Source organism: the organism of the source record quoted next, unplaced genomic scaffold, assembly GCF_019419815.1.
Source record: "Pyrus x bretschneideri cultivar Hongxiangsu unplaced genomic scaffold, Pyrus_bretschneideri_v1 Contig15, whole genome shotgun sequence".
NCBI lineage: Eukaryota > Viridiplantae > Streptophyta > Magnoliopsida > Rosales > Rosaceae > Pyrus > Pyrus x bretschneideri.
The window spans coordinates 3,386,289-3,398,052 of record NW_025999446.1 but is presented as its reverse complement, the minus strand read 5'-3'; the positions used below and the strand labels follow the sequence as shown (position 1 = coordinate 3,398,052).

The following is an 11,764-nucleotide window of genomic DNA, read 5'->3' as shown; positions in this document are numbered from 1 at the left end:
ACCCGCGGCGAGGTCTATAGTGTCACCACCACGGCCCGAGCCATGCCATCCAAGGCGGCTCACGACATTAAGGCCACAACCCAAGCCATGTCACTCCACGCCCAACATGAGCCCAAGCCTCGCACCCGCGTGATTCATACGCCGAGCAGCCCACTCCCGTGGCCTAGCCTGTTCCTGCCGAGCAGCCTACTCCCGTGGCCTAGCCTGCTCTTGCCGAGCAGCCCACTCTCATGGCCCAGCCTGCTCCTGTGGCATTCTAAGCAGGCCAAATCGGCCCAAGACTATCTCAACCATATGGACCAACCATCGAGCCGGGGGCATTTTCACTACGTTTCTTAGCAGATTTGACATTTCACAATTCAAATCTCATGCCCGGAGCCTCCCACACTTTTATTGCTCAAGGAGGCATATTTCTTCCAAGCTCTTCCAATCCAAATGGTGAACAACACTTGTCTCAACAAGTCATAGAGTTGACGAGCGCCCTTGCACAACAAACAACCTTGGTGAATCAACTCTTGCAACGCACCGAGATCCAACGTGCCTTGAACGAGCTATCCCGAAGAAGGACAAGGGCAGACGAACCTCTCCACTAGCGTCCCGGCAAGCAGCCACTTGACCAGTCACGAACCGAGTGTTCTAACATAGTACACTCCTGACTGGACCCCCGAGATAGCGTATACTCCCGTCTTAGCGCGTGGAGGAGCATGCATTCTCAGTTAGGCCCATGGACAAACATACATTCACGGTTAGGGCCACACTCCGATAATCAACATAAGTAACCTTCTAGGCGAAGTGTTCATTCGCGGCAAGGCCCGTAAGAAGTATCATCCACCTCACATCAGAGTAAGCAACACAGAGGGCGGAGATAAACAGTCACTCAATTCGGTTCAAGTTTAACTAGTAGCTTGCGAGTTACCTGCTCGCCTGCTAGGAACATACCACATCCACCGCAGCGGCGACATAGATGAGCCAAACACATGGAAGAGTAGCCTAGACCAACAGGTCACGGCCGGGGGCATCTGAAAGCTCTGCCACCCTAAAAAAGGTAAATTCAGGAAGAACTAGAAAGACTCATAACCGAGCAATTGTGCAATTTCCCGTGCAACGAAGCTATTGACAAGGTGCTCTGATGAGACATGACCAACATAAGCGAGTCATCTTTCAATGACAAGATCGAGCAGACGAGACTACCCCATATAGATTGCTGGATATAAAGACTACTTTTGTTCCGACAAATGTAAGAGCTTAGCCTAATGGCACGCCAGGGGCAGACGAGTACCAGTAGGACACACCAACCCAACTACCAAGAACCGGGGGCAGGCTAAGGATTATTTTGGTTATCCCGACAGTCCAACTTTCCTCAACTGCACTCACGACAATGATTTCATGCTCTGTAGTGCAAAAAGGTAAACCAATTCCCAACACCTATATGGGTTTGCTCTCCAGCACGAGAGTATAAACTAATTGTTCTCCAATGTAAGAGAGGATAAACTAATTGCTCTCCAGTGCGAGAGGGTAAACTAATTCCCCGACACCCAAAAGGGTCTGCTCTCCAGCGCGAGAGGATAAACTAATCGCTCTTCAGTAGTGAGAGGGTAAACCAATTCCCTGACATGCATATGGGTCTGCTTTCCAGCGCGAAAGGATAAACTAATTGCTTTCCAATGCGATAGGGTAAACCAATTCCCGACACCTATATGGATTTGCTCTCCAGTACGAGAGGTAAACTAATTGCTCTTTAGTGCGAGAGGGTGAACTAAATCCCCGACACCCATCTAGGGTAAGCTCTTCAATGCAAGAAGGCCACATAGCTTAAAAGATCGAATGCTTGAAGATCAACTAAGCAAGAAATGGCTTAGGGGCAGCATCCACTTTTACACTTAACAGTTCACTCATTCAACACTTCATCTTCAGCAACTCTGATCTTGGTAGCTCCATCATTGACTGCTTCATCTATGGCAGCTGAGAAATCAAACTTAAGCAGTTTCCTCATTTTTGGCAAGCAGCCCAGATGTGGCAACCCAAATCGTTACCCACGCCACGCCACTTCCTCGGCCCATGCCGAGCCAATCCTTGGCTTCAATCAAGCTGAGCAGCACAAGAAATGGCCCCTACCAAACCACCTCCTTGGCCTATGCCAAGCCGACTCCTGTCCCCTGCCAGCCAACGTGTCGCACCACCTTGACGGCTGCCCAGTTATAGCACTATCCACGAAGAAGACAGAAAAATGAAATTTTTCTTACATTAGTATGGCACAGAGAAAACGAAGAAAGCAATGAAAGACAGTCCTTTGCATAGGCAAGATGTAAAAGATTGCTAAAGGAGGGGGAACAAATATCCTCTAAGCTCTCTCTCTCTTGTAGGGTAGAATAAATCACTCTTCAAAGTTGATTTAATAACCCACTTAAGGTGGACTTAAATAGGCTTTGAGAGAAATTTATTTCCTTTTCCTAGAATGATCTAATTTCCTATTAAAGAGGGAATCTACATCAAAATAGGAAGCAGTCCAAAGTTTCCTAAAGCAAGAAAATCTCTACACCTGTTGCCCTTTTTTGCGAGCAGCCCAACAGGTGTGGGGGCATTTGTGGAGCCAAAAATAATCACAAGGCGACATGTGGATTTTTGGATAGAAGATGACAAAAATACCCTTGAGGCATACCAGGATTCCTATGCGTAGCAGCGGGCAATCATCTCTCAATCAAGTCAAAAATGCCCAAAATAGGTAACAAATTCAAAACTATTTCATCCACCCTCATTCTATATTCTCCACAAGGTAATTATTTCATAACCCCCAAAACATTTCTTTTAAATTATGTTAGTCAATTAATGGATTTATTACCTAATTAATCTATTAATGGCTAATTAACTACAAATTACACCCAAAAAATACCACAAATGGCCAGTCCCTATTCTCCTAATAGGGCCAGCCATATCCCTATAAATAGCTCTCCATTCTCTCAAAAAACTACTTCCAAGTCTCTTGCAAAACTCTACAAAATTCTCCAAACACTCTTCCCTCAAAATTCTAACTTTGGCATTGGAGGTTCTTCAGCCAAAGCCCCGCCCATTCATCATGGGCGCGTGAGACTTTTTGGCCTTGACCAAATGTGTGATTTGTTTTGTAAGTGCAATTTTGTCCAAGAAGGAGAAGGCGGAAATTTGCATCCACAACATCTACATGCAAATAAGACAAATCATGTGCAGACGACCACTGTATATATATATCCATTGCTTCACGTAGCGTTTAGATTAAGATAGAAGAGATTTTTTAGTGTGACCATCATATGGTGTAGTACATTACGTGTTATATAAATGGTGATATATGTGTGTTAAAAAGTTAATAACTTAAAAAATAAAATTTTCCACCACTTACATAAAAACAAAGTGGTGTACTATCTGTGTTCCCGTCACAATTAAAATTTCTCTCGATAGAGGCAACCAGCGTGCTAGCTAGGTCATACTTGGACATAATTGTCTAATGAATGCCCTTCCATATGAGTATAATATGGTTTCACCAATTAGTGCATGACATGTGTCATTACATCGCCCTGCGACGACTAATTATGATTCAGAGCGATGACTAAATATGAGCTCAAATGTACTTGCTAAATTTTGTTGACCAAACATTGAGACTGTTATATATTCGATGATTTATTCAATTCTCAAATTAACTTTTATCTCATTAATTTGTTTCTCATATATAAGATGCTAACATGTACGTATAAACAATAGGGTAATCCTAGGAAGATCAAATTTTTATATCAAATTCTGTAAACCAAATGATATGGTTGTTGATGATTGAATTATTACTTAAGTGTTGATATAACGTGCTTATTTTTTTTTATTAATGACACATCATTTAGTTTACAAATTTAATTTAAAATTTCGGTACCATTAGTATAAACAATAACAAAGGCGTCTACTGGCAGGACTCGGAGAGAGTCACATGCTTGAAGAGTACTGAAAAATAGGAGAGGAATAGGGTTTAGGGCACAAACCAGACACAACCCCTGGATTCCCTTGCCCTTGGTAGTTGGTTCCTTTGTGTTTTGGCTCTTTTATGTTAATATATATCCATAATTATAATTAGTACTGATACATTATGCTTATTCTTCAGTAGGAAATTAGTGTTAATCAATATATATATGTCATCTTGGAGAACAGGAACCCCAGTTTCATGGCACCACCCCCAAAAGTTCTCATCCTTATTTTGTCTAATAGCAAATTGGTTAGACGAGCTCAAATCTTTTTATTTATTCCTAGGGATAGAAGCCTAGCTATAGATTATGTCCAAAATATATTCATGGATACGTCCGAATGATATATATTAATTAAGCTCAATATCCTCAACCAAATATGTACAATCAGATCTGCACATAAGTAGTTCAGATGTTAATGCCTGAACCAAGGTAAATACTCCCATGATGCATTCTGCAATGCAGAAATATATGAATTGATGACTATTACAATTCTTCGAAAATTGACATTTACAATATAATTATTGATCTCAAGAGTGATCGTTAGAATGTATATGTATTATCATTACAGAAAACCCAACAGTAATAATTACAACGTCGATCCGTTTCTTTCTATGTTTTGGCTTCTTGCTAGACAATTTATCAAGGGTGGTACTTTCTTGTTTGACAATAGTGAAGGGTCCGTTTTGTGGTTGCTAGTAGACGAGAAGTCGTAGAGAGAGCAACTAATATACTTGTTCAACACCAAGATAGGAGTATATATGATATTCTTTTATACGCTATACATATCTATATACATTATATAAAACCCAAAACACACACACACACACACACACACACATATCCTTCATGCCCTTCAAGTGCTTAATGCATCAAATCAATATGCTTGTGGAGTGGCCCGATGAAGGTCTTTGGCAGAAAGGAAAGAGAAGAAAACAAGAGAAATGCTTCTGCAGTGGTATATACATGAAAATGAATCTGTGTACTATCACCTTTTAATCAATCCTATATAACAAATACTTAAATTTATTTGATTTCCCTTTCCAATGACCCAAAATTTCGGTCAATCGCACATAATCCTCGTAGTTTCGTTATGAAATATTAGCAAGTTGTGATCGCTAAAGCATTGGATGGTCATGAAGAACGGGTGAGTTTGATCAAGACCCCTATACCAATTTCTTATTTGAAGTGTCTATCAAGTAATCTAGAGAGAGATTGTGATGGATTACTTCTACATACATACTGTGCTTAATTAATTAAATTCTCGTAAAGCTGTGGACCGAAATGCTCAATAATTCTGTTCTAAAGCTCTCAATATTTCCATAATCATAACTAACCTCATCACTAAAATAAAGGAGTTAAAGTTGCAATTGTGAAATGTTTCAAACGTTTAGGACACTTTCCACATTGCAAAGGAAAACAATTAAGGACTTGGGCACTTTCAACCTCTCTTCTTGGTAGTCCAATTTTTGGGATCAAATTATCATAATCTGTGGCAAAGAAGATTAGCGAGGATGATGATCAAAGTAGTTGTTAGACGTTTGTCTGTGTAACCATCAATATTTATAGTAGGAGACAAATTGATTAGCAGAAACGATTACCATCTGTCATCCTCCTTTCAAGATTATAAAAATGTTTTAAAGTGTGTAATTTTGTTGAAACATTTAATTATTTAAGCCTCCAGTAACAACAATATTTATCCAAACAAATTTATCTGCCTCTCAAAGATTAAAATTGAAAGACATATTGATTATGTATATAAATTAGCTTGCTAGGGTTTTGGTTGACTACATTAATTAAGCTACTTGTCAGAGAAGCTTTAACAAACATGATTAATATCACAGTTTCATTCAATAAATTGGGATATGAATGAATGATTATGCGTTTGTTACGACTGAGTTAATCTGTTGCTCACATAGATATATATTCATGGAACAAGTCATCTAGTTATTTAACCAATTTATCATCTTTTATATGTACTAAATTAAAAAATTTATTTAAGTTAGCGTGCATCTACAAACATCGTAAAGAAAATTAAAAATCGAGTGATTTAGGATACATGATTAGAGAGGAGACGTGTTTGATCACATTCTCTAACGCTCAACGATCCACTTTTGAAAATTGGGACGACTTTGTCGACTTTCGTAACATTAGAAGTAGTAGTTAATAAGTTTATATCAAAGAAGACTATCTAGAATGATTGAAGAACCCTAACCCCTAAACCAGTCTCACCATGTTCGTCAGACATGCTACTTGTCAAACACTTCACAATAAAATACCAGGCTGCTGTTAATCTCACATGCATGTGTTTGCATCTTTCCTGCAGTGCACAAAATAATTAAGCAAAATTTTAAATTAACTATTAGGTATATATTTAAGTTGTTGGGGATGGAAAGGGTGCAAGAAAGATCACAAAGACAGCATAAGGTTGAGATAATATTGTTCCCAAAAGGGATGCAAATTTTCAAAAGAGTAGTTGTATGTAAAGATTTCATGAAGCCACGTAGCCAATGTTGTATACGCAGATTAAGTCTATATAATTCTGGTCCTTGTTGCAGTTAATAGATAGTTTTGTGGAGCAATACCAGTGCTAAACTTAATCAGTGCTTGATAAACTTACGTACGTATATATGTACGTAATTTATATATAGTAGTTGGTTTATTGGAATTTCTTGTCCAAAATATATCAACACAGGATGCTTATTAGTTAAGTTAGGTGAGAAATTAGACATTAATTAGAACTTAATTAGAAGCTAGAGCCATGCATGCCTGCATATCAATTTGTACTTCCACAGCTAGCTAACTATGGAGAGAAACTCAAACCAATTAAGGGACACGTTTTGCCTGATTTCAGTTGAGTACTGAGACTAGGTTTTACTAAATTTAAATATCCTAGTATATATAAACATATATATAATTCTGAGAAGCACACATACGTTGGAATGTTGTTATCGTCGCATGAATTTTCGGGTCATCTTTTCCATTAATGTGTGTGTGAGAGGGACGGAAGTTAATCGCTTCTGCCTTCATATATACATGTAGGTTCCTACTATGTATGTAGATGTCTAATTCAGAACAGAAGAAAAAAGAAAACTAAGATCAGAGTATGTTCAAGACATGATTTGATCATTATTAGACGTATTGTCATTATGTAATAACTTATATACTAGAGTTTCAGCACGCGACGTGTTGGATTATACTATTTTTTATTGGACTGGATTGAATTGAATCGTAATATGTAGTTTGTTTAGCCCAACTGCATATTTGAAGTTTGAATTTTAGGAGCACTAGGTGGATTTTGGCAGTTTTAGTGCTGGGAGTTTGGGGCTTGAATTTTTGTTTAAAATCTTTTTTTAACAAGGGGTTTGAAGCTAAGTGATTAAAGTGCAATACTTCTACATCCGTGATGCTTTGTTTGACCCCTTGCACCTTGAAGAAATTTGATGTTCTATTGTAAAATCAGTTGATAATATGAAGAGTAGCACAATCTTTTATATGCTAGAAAATTAATTGGCAATACGAAGAGTAGTCCAACCTTTTATATGCCCTTGCAAGTTTTTTTTTTTTTTTTTCCCCACTGATGAGAGACTCTTTTACCTTCACATCCTTACACGTCCCCTCAAGTGTGTCAAACTTTCAAGTTAAACACATGGACAACACAAATTGGATGACGTGGAGCATGTGTGACCGTTGAGCTTCACTTTATCTTCACATCCTCACACACCCCCTCAAGTCTGTCGAATTTTTAAACCAAACACGTGGACAACACAAATTGGGTGACGTGGATTATGTGTGGCCGTTGAGCTTCACATGTGGACCAACTTGCTTTGATACCATTAAGAAAGTTGAGGTTCCACCATAAAACCATTGACAACATAAAAAGTAGCGCAAACTTTTATAAGCTCTTTACAAGGTGTCTCCTTTCACCGATGTAAGACTTTTTTTTATCCTTCACATTCTCACACACCTATCGTCATGTGTTTGATTCCTCCACACCCCATATTAACTTGTACTAATATAACAATAAAATCACATGGAAAATTACTTTTGAGATTTATTAAGAAACACACTTCTTGGTGATTTTATGGAAAAACATTTCTCATGTGCTTCTTCCATTAGTGATTCTGGCCCTCTCATAACAAACGAGCTCTTAAACACAAAATCAACACACCTATATGTGAGACTCACATATATTATAGAATGTGCCAATAAATGTGCAAATTTCGTGTGTCAAAAGAGCGTGGCTTTAAAATAGCGCCGTCATTGTCGATAAGTTGTGGCCCGTGGGCCTTGTGGCACTTTTCTTTTTCTTGTAGCGAGATGGGCCGATCATATAACCCTAAACAAATTGGGCTAGGCTATGAGTCAATTCGCAATACACCAGAGCCCAAACCTGAAGGACAGCCCAACTTTAATCTCTTCTTTCGTTTCGCTCCGACCCTTCGGACTGCGTCTGGCTCTGTAAAATAAATTCCAGTCGCTCAGCACTTTCCGTACCGGCCTCCGAGACTTGGTAGTAGAGCTTCTCCATCTTCGAAAAAGCTTCAAAATTTTGTTGGGTTTCACCTCCAATTAGATACCCAGGTCTGTGTTCCTTCTCTTTAAACCCTCTGTCTCTGGTTTTCCATTGTTTTTGTGGTTTTACGGCCATCTGAGGCTTCTTCTGAACGACGCCCATTAATGCTCTACAGCTTCATTCGAGCAATTTAGAGGATTTAATCTGTTTAGTTTTGCTAATTTTTTACGTCGTAAATGTTCATCCACCGTTATTTATTGAAACTGATATCTGTTAGATATGCCCACCACTTGTTTGTGATAATGCCTTTTGAAGTATTTTCGGGAGTTACAGGAGTGTGAATTTAACTATCCGAAGGAAAACCCTTTTCTTACGATTTGGTTTTTCTAGGTAGAATCCAAGGAATAGAGATTTCGTTAATGGTTTAGGCAATGCTTGCAATTGGTTTACTTTTCTAAGATTTACAATGGTGATTGCATTTTGCTTTCCCTGATATCTTTTGTACAAGACTGGTATGTAGTGAAACTTACTCGGTCCTTACCGGCAGTGTATATCGACAGTCGTGGAGTTAGGCCTTTCGCTGCACACCTCACTTTGTTGAGGATTTAAGTTGCCTAAGCAACAAGAGGGAAATTTTTACTTGGTTTGCATTTTATGATTCCCTTCATAATTTAGCATGATCTCCTGAAATTCCTGCTTGTTACTATTCTGCAGTTAGCTGAAAAAAAGTCATGTCGGGAAAGGAAACAAACCCGACGTTTAGCAAGTCAACTGGCCTGCCTCGGAAGCGTTTCTACAGAGCAAGAGCACACAGCAACCCTCTGAGTGACTCCCACTTTCCAGTGCCTGTCTCCCCGCGTCATGTAGATTATTCTGTTCATTACCCACAATACTTCCCCTCGTCCAATCAAGTTGATAGCTGTAAGAAGATTCAGTTTGCAGATATCGGTTGTGGTTTTGGGGGGCTTCTGATAAGTCTGTCAACCCTTTTCCCCGAGACTTTGATGATCGGGATGGAGCTTAGGGACAAAGTGACAGAGTATGTCAAAGAAAGGATCTTGGCTTTAAGGGTGACAAATCCTGGTCAATACCAAAATATCTCAGTGGTTCGGACTAATTCCATGAAATACATTCCAAATTACTTTGAGAAAGGACAGCTTTCGAAGATGTTTTTTCTCTTTCCGGATCCTCACTTCAAAGAGAAAAATCATCGTCGTAGAGTGATCAGTCCATTCTTGCTGGATGAGTATGCTTATGTTCTAGAAGTTGGTGGGATCATATACACAATTACGGATGTTGAGGAGCTTGGAGACTGGATGAAGACTTGCTTGGAGAATCACCCAATGTTTGAAGCTCTCACAGACGAAGAGCTCAAAGCAGATCCAGTCACGAAGCTCTTGAGTTCTGCAACTGAGGAAGGACAGAAGGTTGACAGAAATGGAGGACAGACATTCCGAGCGGTTTACAGACGCATTGCACCATCTCTATGACTTCGGGTGTTTTATCTTAGTCGATAAACGGGTTTATTAACTTAAAAATTGTAGTGGATTATTCTTTCCTTGGCATGAGTTTGCTAAGTACTCTTGAGAAGATCATCTGGTCTTTGAAATCTTTGATTTACTAATTTTGTTGAACTATGCATGATTTTTGCGTTACGCTATTTCTCATCCCATCACTTATATTTGAGATTATTAATTTTACTTATAACCATGATTCAGTATCAATATTTGCCATTTGTATGGTCATATTAATATGTATTATCGGATTATAGTCATAGTTAATAGTTAATACTTAATACTTATCAAAGTTGGTAATTGGCAGGAAAATTGCACTGGTTGTACTTCTAAAAATTGCCCATATCTCACCCTTCTTTGCAAACGGTGATTAGGTTATTGAATCGATCATTTGTCATTAATAACTGGTTAATAACCAATGACTAGTTTGTCTGGTAATACACGCATATTCTCACAATTTGAATGAAGAGTAATGTTATTCTTACCACAATTTTATATCATATTTTTTTACCATCTTAGGTGGTAGATGAGTTGGATAAGCTACATGTCACATCCCGGCCCGGGGGGGACCACTTCCCGGGCCCGCTCCACCACCGTAGCACGATATTGTCCGCTTTGGGTTTACCATTCCCTCACGGTTTTGTTTTTGGGAACTCACGAGCAACTTCCCAGTGGATCACCCATCATGGGATTGCTCTAGCCCCCTTCTCGCTTAACTTCGGAGTTCCTACGGAACTCGAAGCCAGTGAGCTCCCAAAAGGCCTCGTGCTAAGTAGGGATAGGAATATACATATAAGGATCACTCCCCTAGGCGATGTGGGATGTTACAATCCACCCCCCTTAGGGGCCCGACGTCCTCGTCGGCACACATGCGGCCAGGGTTAGGCTCTGATACTATATCATTTAATTTCAATCTTTTTATTAATTAAAACACTTAAATAATCTTAGGTAGAAGAAAGAGACTCCTCGTATACCATAATCATCATTTAATTAACAATATTTTTATTAATTATTGATTAACATTTTGAAATTAAATACTAATTAATTTAGCTATCCACATCACATGCTACTTAAGATGGTATACAATTGTGGTACAAAAATATGGTAAGAATAACATTATTGTTGAATGAATGATTATGATTAAATAATTGAACCAAAAAGTTATCGTTGATTCAAGATTAATAGTGGATAACCATTGTCAAAGAAAGTCAGTCTCGATTTTTTTAGTGGTGTAGTCAATTTGAATTTCAGATGATTTTAAAGGAATGTAATTAAATTAGGATTTTAATAGATTTTAAAATCCGAGTGTAGTCCATTAAGATTTTTTAAAGAGGATTTTAAAAATGGTGTAGTTAAATTAGGATTTAAGAAGATTTTAAAGAATACATCCAAATCTACCAGTAGTCGATTAGGATTTTAAAAATGTCCACAAATGTCTAGGTGCAGTCAAAATACCAGTGATTTTCTAGGATTTTAATAAGTGAAGGATTTTGATAGATTTGAGGATGGTGGTATAAATACCAAATGCCATCAAGAATCCAACCCTCCCCCTCTGATTTTTGATTTCTTTTCATGCTCTAGAATAAGAACAATCCTCTTCTCTCAGATATAGAAAAGTAATGACTACTGGTTTTATTTTCCCTGATTTTTTATTCCCTCATCCCTCATCCCTTAACGTATTGATTTTCTCTTCCAAATTCTTGTATGGTTTATTTTTTTTATTTCACATATTGCTGTTATTGTTGTTGGTGTATAAG

At 38.5% G+C, this 11,764-nt stretch overlaps 1 protein-coding gene across 1 annotated transcript; it reads left to right on the top strand.

Moving 5' to 3' along the window:
- Window positions 1-8,403: 8,403 nt before the first annotated feature.
- On the top strand, window positions 8,404-10,148 carry LOC103937058 (tRNA (guanine-N(7)-)-methyltransferase). Its single transcript, XM_009346973.2, has 2 exons — window positions 8,404-8,561; window positions 9,208-10,148. Exon 2 carries the CDS (start codon window positions 9,225-9,227, stop codon window positions 9,981-9,983), a length of 759 nt encoding a protein of 252 aa, XP_009345248.2. The 5' UTR covers window positions 8,404-8,561; window positions 9,208-9,224; the 3' UTR covers window positions 9,984-10,148.
- Window positions 10,149-11,764: the final 1,616 nt, after the last annotated feature.